Consider the following 18258-nt stretch of genomic DNA (forward strand, 5'->3'; position numbering starts at 1 on the left):
TTTCTGTCTCTGTCATTCTGTCCGGCTCTCCGTCTGCCTTTCTGCCTCTCTCTATCTTTCTGTTTCTCTCTCTCTCTCTCTCTCTCTCTCTCTCTCTCTCTCTCTCTCTCTCTCTCACACACACACACACACACACACACACACACTGAGTCTTTGTTTCAGTCGGTCCGTCTTTCTGTCTCTGTCATTCTGTCCGGCTCTCCGTCTGTCTTTCTACCTCGCTCTATCTTTCTGTCTGTCTGTCTGTCTCTGTCTCTATCAGTCCGTCTGTCTTTTTGTCTGTCAGTCTCTTTCTTTGCTAATCTGTCCATCAGTCGCTGTGTCTGTCTGTCCATCCATCCGCCTGCAGCTTCGTATCTTGGTCCCTGGTCGGGAAGACCCCCCCTCCAAAGGTTCCTATGCTCTAGAGGTCACGGACTCACATGCTCAGAGGGCCAGAGCATGGAAACCTCCCCAGCCCCCCCCCCCCCCACACACACACTACAACCTTCCCCCGCCCTCATACACGTACACACTGCCTAGGAGAGAGGACAAATAAGGAATCCCCCTAGCCCAGGAAGGGGAAGAGGAAGGGGAGGGAGGGAAAAGAGAAGGACAGGACAGGGGTGGAACGGGACGGTGCTGCCAGGGGAGGAGAAGGCTGAGCTGGGACTGCATCCGTGGCAGTGGCCGCGGCTCTGCCTGCGGTCCCCGGGGAGGCTAGATTGGTACAGGCTGGTCTGGGCTCGGGGCGCGGCCGGGAGGCTGCAGGGCTGGAGGGAGGGGAAGAGGGGGCCCAGCCGGCCTGGGTCAGACTAGGGGAGACTCGGAGAACACCCCAGCCCTCTCCCCAAGCTGCCCCCTCCCTCTCGGCGCCGTGCGTGGGCACGTGGGGGGGGGTGAACTCGCCGTCAGAGGGTGGGTCAGCCTTTGTGTGCTCCCTGGGTGGGTAGTGTATGTGTATGTGTGTTTGGGGGTGTCCTTACACTAGATCGCTGAGCGTGTGTGTTTATGAGACACCAATATTAGAGGGTTGGATGTGCAACAGCGCCTAAGATAGGGCCTCTGTTCCCCGAAGACTGCCTCCGTGTATGTGTGTGCGCGCGTGTGTGCGTGTGTGAGCACGCGCGCCTAGGCTGAGGGGCCTGGAGGGAGGGGACAGCAGTTCCGAAAGGAGGGTGTGAGAGTGTGTGAGTGTGTGATTGTGAAGGTGTAAGGTTGTGAGAGGCAGAGCACACTCGCGCGGGGCTCTGCTCGGTGACCTGGCCGTGGCCGTGGCCGTGACCGCGGCAGCGGTCGAGTAGGGGCGAGCGCAGGCAGGCCCCGGGAGCGCGGGCGGGCTCCAGGATCCAAGCGGGGCTGGGGAGGGCGGACCCCCGCCCGAGGCCCAGCCCGGCCCGGCCCGGCCCCTCCCCGCGAAGTGTTCCCCTCCCCCCCCAGAGCCCCGCCCCCGACCCCGCCCACAGACCCTCCCCCTCCTTCTCCCGGGCTCTGCTCTGCTCGGCTCGGGAGCGCACCGGGGCTGCAGCGGCTGCTTCCTGCGGGGCCGGCCCGGAGGCGAGGGGACGCTGCTCCCGGGGAGCCTAGGGGGCCCGAGGAGCCGGCGGAGCGGCCGGGGGAGATGAGCTCGGCCGAGGCGGCGCCGGGGCCCGAGAGGGGTGTCAAGAGCGAGAAAGTGGACGAAGCGCAGGCCCTGGCTCGGAGCTGCGCGGCGCGGAGACCCGACTTCCAGCCGTGCGACGGGCTCTCCATCTGCGCCACCCACAGTCATGGCAAGTGCTTCAAGCTGCACTGGTGCTGTCACCTAGGCTGGTGCCACTGTAAGTGCCCGCTCCCCTCCCCTCCTTCCCCGCTTCCTCCCCCCCCCCCCCAGCCCCGGGACCCGCGATCTCCGAGAGCAGCTCTGAGCCCAGGGACCAGGAGAGCCAACGATCCCACCCTCGCAGTTCTCCTCCCCGCCCCCCCTTCCCCCGCCCCGGGACAGGCAAGGTTTAGCTCAGCCCGTAGTGCCACCCCGGACGGCCAGAGGGGCAGAGGCATCCTTTCCGGAGCCGGCCTCTCCTTCCCCTTCCCTTCCTCTCACTGAGGTTGCAGCGTTGGGGTTACTCCCGCCCTGTCACCCGCCCCCGAGAGACAGCCTGCCTGAAAACAGAGCCCGCTGCCCTGCTGGCAGGGGCTGACCTCCTTCCCAGATTGGCAGGAAAGCTTGCCTGCGTCTGATGCCCACTGCTCTTAGGTTCTTTCTCACTCCCTTCCTTGTTCTCTCTCTCTCTCTCTCTCTCTCTCTCTCTCTCTCTCTCTCTCTCTCTCTCTCTCTCTCTCTCTCTCTCTCTCTCTCCTCTCTCCTCTTTTTCTTCTCTCTCTTCCTCCCTCCCTTTCCTCTCTCTTCTTCCCTTCCCCCCCTCCTCTCTTCTCCCCCCCCCTTCTCCAAACCACTCTTGGGAACCCACGAATGGAGCTGTGGGTCTCATTTGTCAGACAAAGCTTTTAGAGACAACTAAAAAAGTGTGGCAGCAGCTGGGGGGGGGTACCGAAGTCAGCTGGCAGTTTGGGGGGATGCTTTTGACAGCCAAGCCTCTAGAGGGATGTGTGTGTGTGTGTGTGTGTGTGTGTGTGAGAATATATATGGTTGTGTGCAAATCACAGATGTGTTTAGGTACCTGTGTATACACACATACATATGTGTTTATATTCGACCTTAAATGTGTATTTGTGTGTACTTAATTCTATGTTGTGTTTATGCATATGTAGAAATGCACTTGTGTGCACCGATCCAACCCTATATATGCTTATATATGTGGCTCTAGACATGAGCTTATAACTAGCCTTACATCAGGGTAACTGTGAATATATTTCCATATATGTATATATAGAAATGAAATATATACACACAATCACACATGTTATACTGCATGTATATAACTGCAAAGATCTTTATGTGTTTATAACCGATGAAATATGTTTATGTATTTAGGCACATGTGAATACATCTGTATGTGTATATAAAAGTATACACCCAGACTTCTATGGGTATATATGCATACAACCCCAACCGTATATGCATGTCTATGCATGTGTATGTACACATATAAGCACAAGCACATGATATATAAACACAAGTATATATCCATACCCTATGTCTATGTATGTGTGTGTGCAAACAATGTACACAAATACACATATTGGTATGGGTATATAAGACATCATCCCAGGCTGTTATTTGATTTACACACACACATGTTTTAACATTATAAAATGAAAATAAACGAGGAAGCCAATCCAGACACCAGTTCCTAAAACAAACACTCATGGGGTCTGGAAGATACATAATGTTTGTCATTTTGGGTTTTTGTTTTTAATGAACTTAACAGCCTAGGCCTTTGGTTACCTTCCTGTGTCGATCATTTTGGAATGAATTAAACTTAATGAGCCATTTAATCAGAATTCCACCTTTGTTGGATGTGTTTGGCCTATATCTTTTTGGTCATGTCCTCGGAATCATTTAGTAAAATTTTTTAAAGATTCTAATGCTCATCTCTACCACAGTCTTGGCAATAGGAAGTTTGGGGAGTAGCTGCTTTCTGCTGACACAAAGTAAACTCTAGAAATGGTTGTTTTCCCAAATTTTGAAATTTGTTGAATGAAGTGATAACCCTGCTGAGGGTTGCCAGGGCAAAGCACATTGTTAAGAGCTCTTCATCCTTTATGAAACAGAAAAGGACATTCGAATTGAATTAAGGAATTGACATTTGATTCGAATTAAATGAATTGAATTCTGAAGAGTTGGCAAATCTAAGGGAGGCCAAGTGGAGAGGTTGGGGTTCAAATCCTGTACTCTGGGCTCCTTTGGGAGCCCTTCATATTGTTTCTGTGTCTTCTGGTCCTACCCATCCTCCTCTTCAACAGCTGGAAAGAGCAGTTAAACAGGACAATCATAGGTTCACAATAAGTCATGGGAATGGTGGGGAGTCTAGGAAGCTCAAATGCTTGGGGTGGGGCTGGAAATAGAGGGAATTTGGTGAAGAGTGAGCTTTTACAAGGAAGGGGAGCTTTTAGGGCTGCCCTGTGGGATGGCAGTCTGCAGGTGGGGGTGGTGGTACAAGGAGCCCTTACTCTAGAGACAGAGGACTGGGTACAAATCTGATGGTGATGATGAGTGTGACTTTGGATGAGTCACTATTCCTGTGCCTCTGTTTCCCAATCTGCCAAGTGAGGAGGGTCAGATTAGATGACTCCTAAGATTTCTTCCAGTTCTAGATCTATGAAAGTGAGTGTGGTGGCTAGGCACATAAGGCATTTCCCCCCAAATACCTGCCAAGTGGTTGACTGTGGTAACACAAGAAAGAAGGTCTAGTATCAGGGTCCTAGGGTATTTAGACTAGGGTAATGGGTTGGACCAGTTCATTCTTTTTTTTTTTTTGGCGGGGCAGTGGGGGTTAAGTGACTTGACCAGGGTCACACAGCTAGTAAGTGTCAAGTGTCTGAGGCCGGATTTGAACTCAGGTATTCCTGAATCCAGGGCCGGTGCTTTATCCACTGTGCTACCTAGCTGCCCCGGACCAGTTCATTCTTCACCAGGGGCTGTGATTCAGGGCATTGCTGGCTAGCAATCTGCAACACTTAGAGAAAAGCTGGTTGGCATTCTATTTGTCTTTATTTTTCTTTTTTGCGGGGCAATGAGGGTTAAGTGACTTGCCCAGGGTCACACAGCTAGTAAGTGTCAAGTGTCTGAGGCTGGATTTGAACTCAGGTCCTCCTGACTCCAGGGCCAGTGCTCTATCCACTGTGCCACCTAGCTGCCCCTTTCCTACTCATTTTACAGATGTGGAAACTGAGGCAAACAGGGTTAAATGACTTGCTCAGAGTCACACAGCTAGTGTCTGAAGCTGGATTTCAACTCAGGTCTTCCTGCCTTCAAGCCCAGCTCCCTATCCACTGTGCCACCACCTGTCCTTCATAATACAGATAAGAAAACTGAAGTTCTGGGAGGGTGACTCACCCCAAGGTCACATAGCTAGTGAGGAGCAAGATGGGGTTTTGAACCCTGGTCTTTTGACCCCAGAGTCATTCAGAGTACAGTTTCCACTGTACTGAGCTGCTGCCTTCTTGGAGGATAATTACCAGGGTAATTCCCTGCTTTGGTTATTGCTGTACTATTAGACATCATGGGAGAGTTTAATGCTTAAGTGATTGGTCAGCTGAGATAGTGACAGGTTATCTCTCCTACCCATGCCCTGAAGAATAAAGGCATATTGCAGGGTTAGCATCTCTGCCCTCCTACAGATAAATTCAATCCAGTCCAAGACGTATTTATTACATATCTACCAATAGGTTTCAGGCATCGTGTTTGGTGGTGGAAACACAGACATGATGATAAACATAGTCCCTTCCCTCAAGGAGCTTAAATTTTAGGTATATTCTACTTTAGTTTGTTTTTTGGTTTTGGTTTTGGTTTTTTGGCAGGGCAATGAGGGTTAAGTGACTTGCCCAGGGTCACACAGCTAATAAGTGTCAAATGTCTGAGGCCAGATTTGAATTCAGGTACTCCTGACTCCAGGGCCAGTGCATTATCCACTGCACCACCTAGCCACCCCTACTATTCTACTTTAGAAGCAAATATGGAGAAGGAGGAATTAAGAGCAAAGGGGGAAACCTAGTATGTTCAGGGTTCTAGAAGCTACAACAGTCTGTCTACCATTGGCATGATGATCATGGAAAAACAGAAAAGTGCTGAATTTGGAGTCAGAGAATGTGGCTTTAAATCCTAGCTCTGCCATGCACTGCCCATGTGACCTTAGGCACGTCACTAAATCTCTGTGGCCTATAGTCTCTTATGTAAAGTGAAGAGATTGGGCTCTTTGGCCTCTGAAGTTCCTCCCAGGGACCTTCCTTTGATCCTCCTATCTTTGTCTCTTCCTATTCCCCTTCGCCATCTTTTTTGGAAGACCACTGGGATTCCATATGTGTATATGACTCTGTACATAGATACAAAGAAACAGACACAGACATACCAGTGATGGACCCATCATTCTGATTGGAAAAATGTAAACAGAGGAACTTACCTAATTTGCCATTGTTACAAATAACTTGTAAGAGGCATGCATGGCGATGTCTCTAGGTTGCAAATCGCATCATTTTTCCAGGTAGTCAAATGCCAAGTCTGTAGGGAACACCACAAGAAGGGCTTGAAGACTTGGCAACTGGATAAAAATTTGTCAAGGGAATTTCTGGGTGGACAAGTTTAAAGGAACGTGTTTGAAGAAAGGTGAATGAGTGAATGAATGCACGCATGCATTCATGAATGAATGAATGAATGAAAGAAAAAACACTTATTAAACACTCTGTGCTGGACACTGTGGTAGAAGGACAAAAATGAGATAATTCTCGCTCTTTACAAGCTTACATTCTCATTAGGAGACAATAGCAAAATGGTGGCCAGGGATAGGAATGGTGGTCTGGGAAGCCAACAAAGATGGTGACTGGAACAATATTGCCTAATCCCAAACTGTGTGACTCCAAAGTGACGGGTTCTGATGAACCCCCATTTGTGCCTTCAGAAAGGTCACTGTAAACAATGACCTGAAGGTGTTGGTTTAGTGTGTTGCTGCTAAACATTTTTTTTAAAAGTCCAAGAAAGTACAAGGTGTCACTGGGGAGAATCGTGGGAACAAAACCTAATAGAGTATTCTCTCCTCATCCAGAGCCATGGTGCAGCCTCATCTGAAATCTTGCTTGAAGTCTCCTGGAAAGAATAGTAAAATTGGATATCTTCCAAGAAAGATATCATGAAACTGGAGAGGAGCAACTAAACTGTCTGGGGGTTTAGGGAGATGGCCTTTTAAAGGAAGTTTAATATTCTCCACGATAGAAAGATGAAGACTTAGAGAGGATATAATTGAAATCTCCAGAATCAAGAGGAAGCATGGTCTGGGTTCTAGTTCTAGGTTCACCAAGCATGAACTCAGGGACCTTGGGAAAGTCAAGTCTTTTTTTCCCTTCCTATTTTCCACATTTTTACAAGGATTTCTTATCATTCCCTCCCACTCACCCTCTATTGAACAATTTTAAAAGACAATAAAAATCAATTTTAAGAGAGAAATGTTGAATCTTGAGTTTCCAGTTTGATACTTATCATCTGATGACTTCTCTGAAGCTCAGTTCTCTCAAAACAAATATGCACAGTTCAGCAAAACAAATTCCCACATTGGCCATGTTCAAAAATATATGTCTTTTTTTTGCATTTTAAGTCCATCATATATCTCTGGTAAGAGGTGAATGGTATGTTCTGTCCTCAGGCTTCTGGGACTGTGGTTCATCATTGCATGGATCAAAGGTCTGTAGTCTGAATTTCAGAGTTGTTTTTCTCTCTGTTTGTTTGCTGTTTTGGGAGCCTACCATTTCCCCCTTAATTGAAAATAAGGGCAATATTCGCCTCTCTTCCGGAGTCTGCCATGCTTTATTTATTATTTCTTAGAACTTGTTGGTCAATAATCGACCAACAAGCATTTATTAAGCACCTACTGTGTGCCAGACACTGGGTTAGGGATAAAAATACGAACCGGTCCCTGCTCTCAATAAGCTTCCATTCTAGATTATGTTCACAGATTAAGTAAATATAAGAAATATACAAAATAAACAGTGATTTTTTTTCTTTGGAGGGGAAGATGGGACCATGTCAACCTTGGGAATCAGGAAAGACTTCCTGAAAGAGGCAGCACTTGAGCTGAGCTGTAGGAGGAAGTTGATGTTCCAAGAGGCAGAGATGAGGAAGGAGACTTCCAGGCATAGGGTGGGGAAGGGGGGCAGCCTGTACAAAGGCATACAACAAGTGCTTAATAAATGCTTGTTGACTGACTACAAGATGGGCTTCAAGATTCCAGTGGGTTTCGTTAACTTGCTTCTTGACAGAGGAGAGGCTTTTTTTTTTTTTTTTAAATCTTTGGCTTCTGTCGGCACCCAGTGCAGTACTTCACACGTAAGTGTGTAACAGTTTTTTTTTTTTTTCAAAATTTGAATTCCCAGAATGCTGTTTGTCTGGGTCCAGCAACATGAAATCACTTAGAGCAACCGTATTCTGTCTCCCGAACTCCTCATCTATGTTGGCAACAGTTTCCTATTTTTGTCGCTTGTTCTATACTTTCGCAGTAGGCTCTTCCCTGTGTTGGAGAAGATGAATGTGAAATATGAGTCGGGGAGCTTAGACTGTGAGTTAGAAGGACTCTCATAGAGATCACTTAATTTGACTCTCTAGAGCTAGAAAGCGGAGGAGTGGGAACCGGGGCAGGGGTTCTCAGCCTGTGGGGGCTATGAGGAGATTTTAAATATTTTGATCCCGGGATTTCAATATCGTTGGCTTCCTTTATAACACTCTGCTTTTTCTTGTATGCATTTAAAAACGTGATTCTGAGAAGGGGTCCTTGCGCTTTGCCAGCCTGATGCCCGATGGATCTGGGAGTGATACAGAAAAGGTTAGGAGCCCCTGAAAGAGAGCCAGGACCCCGATTTCCAGTCTGGTGCTTCTTGTGGGACCAGAGCTGCAGGCTGCTTTGTTCAGAGTGTGGACAATTACATCCCGAAACTGAATAACTCAGAATGGCTGGGGAATCTGGAAATGTCTCCCTCTGGTTTTGTTTTTGAAATTGAAAATTGTGCCTTGTTCTTGTTGTTTCAAATCCCAGCTTTTTTCCAAAGCCGTCTTTGTCATCGGGACCATTATCCGGAATCTTAGCTGGCTCCACGCTTTGACCTCCCTGCCACTGTTCTTACAGGATTTCGCCTTCATCTCTAGTTATGTCACATGTCCTCTGAGAGAGCTGTGTCTGTCTCCAGGGAGGCTGGGGTCAGACACCAGATCAGCTATTCCTTACCCAGGGAACCTTGGGCAAGTCACTTCATCTCTATGTGCCTCAGTTTCCTCATCTATCAGAGCAGGGAATGAACTGGACAGCTACTGAGGGCCCTTGGAGTTTGAGTTCTGGGAGCTGGTGGTCTTTTCTATAACTGCTTTTTTTTTTTTTTGCAGGGCAATGAGGGTTAAGTGATTTGCCCAGGGTCACACAGCTAGTAAGTGTCAAGTATCTGAGGCCGGATTTGGACTCAGGTACTCTTGAATCTAAGGCCTTTGCTTTATCCACTGTGCCACCTAGCTGCCCCCTATACCTGCTTTTAAAAGCTGGGCTCATCAGAGATTTCTTTACAGTTTCATTGGTTTTCTTATCCTACATCTCCATCTGGAAGGGACCTTAGAGGCCCCCAGTCCAACCCCCTCTTTTTTCAGAGGAGGAAACTGAGGGGGGCAGCTAGGTGGTGCAGTGGATAAAGCACTGGCCCTAGATTCAGGAGGACCTGAGTTCAAATCTGGCCTCAGACACTTGATACTTACTAGCTGTGTGACCTTGGGCAAGTCACTTAACTCTCATTGCCCTGCAAAAAACCAACCAAACAAAAAACAACAGAGGCCCGGAGAGGTTGTTAGTTTAATAGCTAGATGCAGAAATAGGCTTAATGTGATTGTACATATATAACCTATATCAGGTTGCTTTTTGTCTTGTGGAGGGGGGAGGGAAGGGAGGGTAGGAGAAAAATTGGGAACTAAAAATCCTATGAAAACAAACGTTGAAAACTATCTTCCCATGTAACTGGAAAATAATCAAATACTTTAATTTAATCGCTAGCATTGATATAGTGCTTTAATGTTTGCAAGGCTCTTCTCATTTGATCCTTACCAACACCCCTTAGGAGGTAAGTGAGGCAGATCATAGATCTGGAGAAGGGAGGGTGAGCTAATTCAAGCATCCTACCCTTTTACAGATGGGGAAACTGAGGCCCAGGGAGGTTTAGGGACTTAATATCACAGGAACATAGACGATGAGCTGGAAAGGATGTCAGAGGTCATTTAGCCCAATCTTTTCATTTTTCAGATAAGGAAGCTGAGGCTTAGAGTAGTTAAGAGACCCAAAGTCACTCAGGCAGTGTTGGAGGCAGGATCTGAATCCGGGTCCTTTGCCTGTTCTGACTCCAAAGCCAGCACTTTCCACTGAATCATGTTGCCTTGCTCTGCCCTTCCTTTCTCTTCATCATTTGTGCATCATTGTGTTTCGTTATTTCAATTCTCTTGTGCATTGTGTTCCCTTTCCAAGTCTAGAGCATCCTTTTTATTTGGTGCCCACATCCCTTTGTGTGAAACACTTTGTACGGGTTGACTCCCATCAGCTTGTTCTCAGGGGGTCCCGTCCGAGGAGGGTGTGTGGTGACTTTTGTCCCATTCTGCAGCCAAGGTCCATTGAGAATGAAGGGCTGTGATTGTCCCAAAGTGCCTTCTGGCACCACCAGTCCACCCACAGCTGCCTGCTCATTCTACCCATGGAATACCCTCAAGACTCCTCCAGAGATGGAGACAGGGAGAAGCTCCCACAAACAGCTGTAGCCCTACCTCTCTGTGACTGGTTTCCAGAGGAGCATGCACGCCGGAGGGCCTGGCTTCGGATCAGCTTCCTGAAGCTCAGCGGCCAACGGATGAGGGCGCCAAGAACAGCTGGCCACCTTTCTTTCCATTTCATTTAACCTGTCATAATGATAACGATCATGGGGATGATATTTTTATATTCCTAGAGCAGGACAAGAGCTAGAGGCCATGTTTGTTAAGAGCAGTGACAGTTGTGTCCATTATAATAAGCAATAGCGGCATATTCAGAATGGTTGTAGAATCTGGAACCCCCTCCCCTTTCTCTTATTATCTCTCTCTCTCCCCCTCTCCTTCTCCCCCTCTCCTTCTCCCCCTCTCTTTCACTCTCATCCTTGCTCTTTTTTCTCTTCTTTTTCTCTCTCCCTCTCCCTCCCTCCTTCTCTCTCTGTTTCTCTGTTTCTCTCTCTCCCCCTCTCCTTCTCCCCCTCTCTTTCACTCTCATCCTTGCTCTTTTTTCTCTTCTTTTTCTCTCTCCCTCTCCCTCCCTCCTTCTCTCTCTGTTTCTCTCTTTCTCTCTCTTCTCCCTCTCCTTCTCCCCCTCTCTTTCACTCTCATCCTTGCTCTTTTTTCTCTTCTTTTTCTCTCTCCCTCTCCCTCCCTCCTTCTCTCTCTGTTTCTCTGTTTCTCTCTCTTCTCCCTCTCCCTCTCCTTCTCCCTCTTCCTCCCTTTCTCCCTCCCTCCCTCTCCCCCTCTCTCAAGTCTCCTCTCCTTTCCCCTCTTTGTCTCTCACTCTGAATTCCTATCTCTCTTTCTCTCCTCTTTCTTTCTTTGTCTCTCTTGTTTCTCTCTCCTTTCTCTTTCTTTGTCTCCTATTAGCTTTGTGGCAGTGGACAACCCCCTGGGCTGCATTTCCTTCCTGTGTAAAAGATAGTATTTGGACTAAATGGTTTCAAATCCCCTTTAGGCTGGCTCTATATCTATGATCCCATCATCTTAGGCAAGTCACTACCTTTCTGCACCTCAGTTCCTTCATTTTTAAAATGAGGAGGTTGGACTCTGACTTCTACTGTCCCTTTCAGCTTGAAATCTCTCATCCTATAAGTGGCAAAGTACCTTTAGTTCAGGTCATATGAGGAACAATTGGTTGAAGGAACTGCATTCTCTAGCCTGGAGAAGAGAAGATTTAGGCACTTTCTCTGATGATATTCCAACTATCTACATATGGACAGTGGAGAGATCACGAGGTTTGAAGTCAGAAAAACTGGGTTCAAATTCTGCCTTGGTTGCTTAATACCTGTATGCTTAGGTGAATCTTTTTTTTTTTGAGGCAATTGGGGTTAAGTGACTTGCCCAAGGTCACACAGCTAGTGTTAAGTGTCTGAGGCCGCATTTGAACTCAGGTACTCCTGAATCCAGGGTCAGTGCTCTATCCACTGTGCCATCTACCTGCCCCCTAGATGAATCTTTTAACCTCTCTGGGTCTCAGTTTACTTAACTGTAGAATGGGAGAGTTGGGATAGATGAGGTCTTTTACAGCCTAAGATCTCTGGATCCTTGATCCTAAATGCACAAAAAATTCCAATTATTTGGAAAAGGACTGGGTTGGGGAACTGTAGGGTGGCCAGTTTAGGCTTGATATGGGAAATATTTCCTCTCCTTGGGAGCTATCACAGAATGGAGAGAGCTGCCTTGGGAGGTAGTACTTCTAGCAAAGGCTGAGTGACCACTTCTCAGAAATGTTGTACAGGGGATTTTTATCTTTTGTGTTTATATCACCTTCATTTCTCACTATATCATTCCTGCCCCCTGCTCCTAGAAAACCATTCCTTATAGTAAAGCATAAAAAAAGAAGAACAGAAAGTTAAGCAAAACTAACCAAAATATCTCAACAGTTTATGATGATATATATCGTATTTCAGTTCCATGGTCCCCTGCCTCTGCAAAGAAGTCATGGGAGATTTCTCCTTATATCTCTTCTTTGGGCCAAGCTTGGTCATTATAATTTCAGATCATTCAATTTTTTTTAATTTTTTTTTTTTGGTGAGGCAACTGGGGTTAAGTGACTTGCCCAGGGTCACACAGCTAGTAAGTGTTAAGTATCTGAGGCCGGATTTGAACTCAGGTACTCCTGAATCCAGGGCCAGTGCTTTATCCACTGCGCCATCTAGCTGCCCCAGGTAATTTAATTTTATTGTTTTATTTTTTATGTTCCTGTAGTCTATATGTATATTCTTTTCCTGGTTCTGCTTAGTTTCCTCTAAAATCAGTTTATCTAAAGTTCTCCCATGTTTCTCCATATTTACCCTGTTCATCACTTCTTTTTTTGTTTTATTTTGTTTTTGTTTGTTTGTTTGTTTGTTTGTTTGTTTTTTGTGAGGCAATTGGGGTTAAGTGACTTCAACCAGGGTCACACAGCTAGTAAGTGTCAAGTGTCTGAGGTCAGATTTGAACTCAGGTCCTCCTGAATCCAGGGCCAGTGGTTTATCCACCACGCCACCTAGCTGCCCCTTCATCACTTCTTACAGCACAGAAATGTTCACAAAAAGTGCTGCTATAAATATTTTGGTGTATATGAAACCTTTCTCTTCGTCACTGACTTCCTTAGGATATTTGTCTAGCAGTAAAATTTCTGTTTTAAAGAGTACGGACCTTTTATTCACTGCCTTTGTATAATTCCAAGTTGTACTCCAGAAAGGTTGAACCACTTCTCAGCTCCACAAACAATGCATTAGTATGCCCATCTTTCAAAAACCTATCCTGCATTCATTCTTTCCAGCTCTTGTCAGAGCTGCCAATTAGTTGGGATTGCAGTGAAACCTCAGGTGTGTTTTGATATAAATTTCCTGTATTATTAGTGACTTTAGAACATTCTCTCATATATTGTTAATTCCTTTTGAGAACTGTATATTTAAAACATCAGACTACTTAATCATTGGGGACTAGATTTTGCTCATACATTTCTATTAGTTGTCCATATATTAGATATCAGATTCTTATAGAGATATTGGACACAAAGACACCCCCCCCCAGTCAACTGCTCTGTTCTTCTTATAGTTGTATTAATTTGTTTATGCAAAAAACTTTTCAATTACATTTAATGGAAATTATCTATTTTATCTTTTATAACTACTCCTGTTCTTTGCTTGGTTAAGAACTCATTCCCTATCCTGAGTTGGGAAAAGTAGATTATCTCCTCTTCTCATTTTTATAGGTTACAATCTTTAATATTCTGGTCACATGAACATGAGAATTTATTGTGAAATATAGTGTGTAAGATGTTTGTTCAAGCCTTATTTCTACCAGACTGCTTTCCAGTTTTCCCAGTAATTTTTGTCAAATAGGGAGTGCTTTCCAAGGTAATTCATGCTGTGGGGTTCATCAAACACTGCCTGGTGATTGTTTGATTATTTCTGTTTCTAGTCAATATTCTTCCATTCATCTACTTTGCTATTTTTAAGATAGTACCAAATGGTTGTGATGAATACTGTATGGTATAATTGTAATGAGTGCTTTATAATATAATTTGAGACCTAGAAGTATTATTCCTCCTTCATTCTTACCTTTTTTCATTATTTCCCTTAAAATTCTATCTTTTGGTCCTCCAAAATGAATTTTGTTATTATTTCTACCTAGCTTTATACAGTATCCCTTTGGTAGCTTGATCGGTATAGTACTATTGGCATAGTTCAAATGGCTTTGGGAAGGTAATGTCATTTTTGTTTTGTTGGCATGGGCCATTCATGAGTACTGAATATCCTAGAAGGGATTCTTGGTCATCTGTGTGTTGGACTAGATGGCCTCTGACGTCTTTTTTGTGTGTGTGTGAGGCAAATGGGGTTAAGTGACTTGCCCAGGGTCACACAGCTAGTAAGTGTCAAATGTCTGAGGCCGGATTTGAACTCAGGTACTCCTGACGCCAGGGCCGGTGCTCTATCCATTGCGCCACCTAGCTGCCCCCTGAGGTCCTTTTTATACAGTTTTGTTTTTGTTTTTGTTTGTGGGGCAATTGGGGTTAAATGACTTGCCCAGGGTCACACAGCTAATAAGTGTTAAGTGTCTGAGGCCGGATTTGAATTCAGGTACTCCTGAATCCAGGGTCATTGCTCTATCCACTGTGCCACCTAGCTGCCCTTTGAGGTCCTTTTTAATTTGGAGGTTTCATAATTTCAGCATCATAAGGTTTACCTATTCTGCTATGATTATCATAATTACCTGTGTCCATCCAATTAGTGGTTGACATTGCCACTTAAATGTTTTTGGCATTTCAGAAATTCTTTTCCCTTGCCAGAATTGTCATCCCTCATATTATAGTGGCTCATTAATCAGGCAAATGAATGCTGCTATAGAATTGCAGCTTTATTAATTAAATTAACAAAAATTTAATTTATTTTATGAATCAAATAAATTAATTTCTTAACACAAAATTTCAGCATCATAAGGTTTACCTATCCTGCTATGATTTTCATAATTATATGTGTCCATCTAATTAGTGGTTGACATTGCCATTTAAATGTTTTTGGCATTTCGAAAATTCTTTTCTCTTGCCAGAATTGTCATCCCTCATATTATAGTGCCTCATTAATCAGGCAAAAGAATATGACTATAGAATTGCAGCTTTATTAATTTAATGAACAAAAACTAATTTATTTTATGAATTAAAATAAATTAATTTATTAACACAAAATTAATCACACTAGGCTAACAACATACCCTTTCATTAGGAGTCTTTTTAAAAATAATGACTTGGAAGAAAAAAATAATTTTACTATAATATGGGTAGTGACCAGTCTACTTATCTTAGTGCATGGAGGTCAGTCAGTCAGTCAGCATTCACAAATCATTCTCTATTAAGCTAACAACATGGTTCTTCTTTGGGGTCTAGTTTTTATAAGTGGCAGAGAATGAATGGTTTATAATTAGTACCTCCATGCACCAAGGTACAAAGACTGGTCTCTGCCTATATTATCATTACCTTGTCTTAATTTCCCCCTCTAATCTTAGTAACAGCAACAAAACAACATCTCTACCACCAACAAACATTTTAAAATGTTCAAATAAATCATAAAAATAAAAATTAGTTCAATATAAAACTATAAACTCAATTTTGGAAAAAAGTGCATTCCAGCTACAGGACAACCCCTGCCACCATGACTTTGTGCAGTCTGTCCCTCATTCCTGGAATATTCTCCCTCCTTACCTCTGCCTCTAAGAGCCTCTGTCTTCCTTCAAGTCCCAGTTTGAATACTACCTTCTATGGATGGCCTGTCCTGTGGTCCAAGGACCTGGGTTCAAATCCCATCTTTGTTTATCACTATCTGGGTACCTTGTGGCCAACTCACTTAAACTCCCTGAGCTTTGTTTTTATCATTTGTACAAGGAGAGAACTGGACTAGGTAGGTGGTCTCTGAGTTCCTTTTCAGCTGTAGATCTATGATCACATGATCTAATATCTTCCCAATTATTAGTGGCTCCACCATTTTACTTTGTGGATAATTTGTATTTCCTTAACAGCATGCACCATGGCCCTTATGATAGAATTTAAGCTCCCTGAGGGCAAGAACTGTTTCTTTTTTTTTTTTAATTTTTGAGAGACAATGGGGGTTAAGTGACTTGCCCAGGGTCACACAGCTAGTAAGTGTTAAGTGTCTGAGGCTGACTTTGAACTTGTGTCCTCCTGAGTCCAGGCACCACCTAGCTGCCCCCTAATGAATGACCATTTGTTTGGTATTTTGGTTTTTTGCAAGGCAATGAGGGTTAAGTGACTTGCCCAGGGTCACACAGCTAGTGTCAAGTATCTGAGGTCAGATTTGAACTCAGGTCCTCCTGAATACAGCGCTGATGCTTTATCTAGTGCGCCACCTAGCTGCCCCAGAACTCTTTCATTTTGATCTCTGTATCTCCTGCACTCAGCATAGTGTCTAGCACAACATAAGTCCTTCATGAGGACTTGGTGAGTGAATGAATGAACTTGGACAAATGTCCCGTTCTCATTCCCCTACCTTTTTTTTTTTTTTTTTTTTTTGCGAGGGGCAATGGGGGTTAAGTGACTTGCCCAGGATCACACAGCTAGTAAGTGTCAAATGTCTGAGGCTGGATTTAAACTCAGGTCCTCCTGAATCCAAGGCTGGTGCTTTATCCACTGTGCCACCTAGCCACCCCTTCATCCCCCTACCTTTCTGAACTATTTCCTTTTGTGTGTTTGTCCAGAGTTTGTTGCTCCTGTCATCATGTGATTTTTATCACTATTGTTGGCTCTGTGTGTACGTTGTTTGGATTCTGCTTTCTTCGCTCACCATCACTTTGTAGAAGTCTTCCCATGTGTCTTTGTGTCTTTTTGTATCCTTGTCCCTTGGAGAAACCATTTCATTTAGAATTACAAATAGTTCACTGTGCAGAAAGGGAACGTTCTCTTTGTTGTTATTTATTTACTCAGCAGACCCCTTTTCTGTAGCTACTCTAGAGGGGAGCCTCAGCCCTGCCCCTCCCCACCGTTGGGATGATGTGTGGGGGACAAATTCTGAGCAAAGTCTGAATCTATGGCATTTTACTGGCTTCCATTTAGGCCACCCTTGTTGGAAAGTATAAGTTGGTTGTCCCTTGGTGGGGAGTGCGAAGAAAGCTTTAATTACCAGCCTCTTTTTGGTGAAGTAAAATACCCTTGCATCCAATTGGAAGTTCCAGTGAAATATACAGGGACATAAAATACAAAGAATTCAGATGGTTCCTCAAGATTTTTCTCTGCAGTCCCCTCTAAATCCCCAACATTTACTCTGTATACTTTGTAGGTACTTTGTATCTCTCTTGTATATATCCATTTATGTATGTATCCTTTGTCTTCTTAATAAGAAATTGAGTTTGTTGAGGGTAGGAGATGTTTTCATTTTTAATTTGTATCCCCAGTAGGTGCTTAATAAAGTGCTTGAAGATTATTATACATATCTTTGTAATGATGAATGCCAAATAGAGGTTGCCGCCCGTTTATGCTCACTACAAGCCTGTTGGACCCTTTGCTTTTATTCTTCAGAGACAGTAGTATTCCATCACTTGAAGCCATGTAGAGATAGGGACAATTAATTTCATTGATATTGATAAACAAGCTGATCTTATCAATGCAGGTTGACATCTCCTCTGTAAGAACTGACTAGCGCATTGAACGGTGAAATAACTGGTTCAGGGTCATGTGGTCAGCAGGTATCAGAGGCTGGACACAGCTTTGAAGCTAGCTCTCTATCTACTAAATGAATACATCATTAAAAAAAGATCACTCTTTGGTTCTGGGAGAAGCTCAAGGCCATTAAAAGCATCGTGTAGATCTTCAAAGGTGATCATCTGGCCAGCTCCAGCCCTTCACCTCCTCCTCTGAAGTTGAGTCCTGACTCCTTGTCCTCATTTACTGTCTGTCCCAGATGTGTATCCTGATAGGCAAGCTCTATGGATGGTCCATCCAACTTCACGTTATAGTCTGAACCAAAGGCATTTTTCATCCACTTAGTTTTTCCTCTGTGGATAGTCAGGCTAAACAGTTTTGAGTGATTATGGATTTCATTTAAGATACAGCATATGACAAATTCAGCAGGAGAAATGTCTACAAAGGATGAGAGAGAACAGAGTTGTGTGACTGGAAAAAAGAGCTGGGCCAGAGGCTAAGCAATAGACAGCTTGGCTGACCCATTGGTATCTAGGCAATGTCAAGATATCTTGCAAAAGGCCCCCATCCTGTTGGGTAGGCCCTTGGTGGGAGAATTACAGAGATTGTCTACAGTGGACAGCCATGCAATTTGCATTATTGGAAGGACAACCTACATCAGTGACAACATATCCATCCAAGAATTGAGGGATTAAGGACCAGAATTTTTGGGTAAACAAACCTTTAC

General features: G+C 44.5%; 1 protein-coding gene across 1 annotated transcript in view; it reads left to right on the forward strand.

The window, feature by feature from the left end:
* Positions 1-1479: 1479 nt before the first annotated feature.
* The window catches only part of C4H3orf70 (chromosome 4 C3orf70 homolog), a 69783-nt gene continuing 53004 nt past the window's right edge, over positions 1480-18258 (forward strand). Inside the window, exon 1 of the mRNA XM_044004611.1 lies at positions 1480-1799. Within this exon, the coding sequence (XP_043860546.1) occupies positions 1601-1799 (199 nt within the window). The 5' untranslated portion in view covers positions 1480-1600. The remainder of the gene's footprint in view (positions 1800-18258) is intronic.

Source organism: Dromiciops gliroides, chromosome 4 (genome assembly GCF_019393635.1).
Source record: "Dromiciops gliroides isolate mDroGli1 chromosome 4, mDroGli1.pri, whole genome shotgun sequence".
NCBI lineage: Eukaryota > Metazoa > Chordata > Mammalia > Microbiotheria > Microbiotheriidae > Dromiciops > Dromiciops gliroides.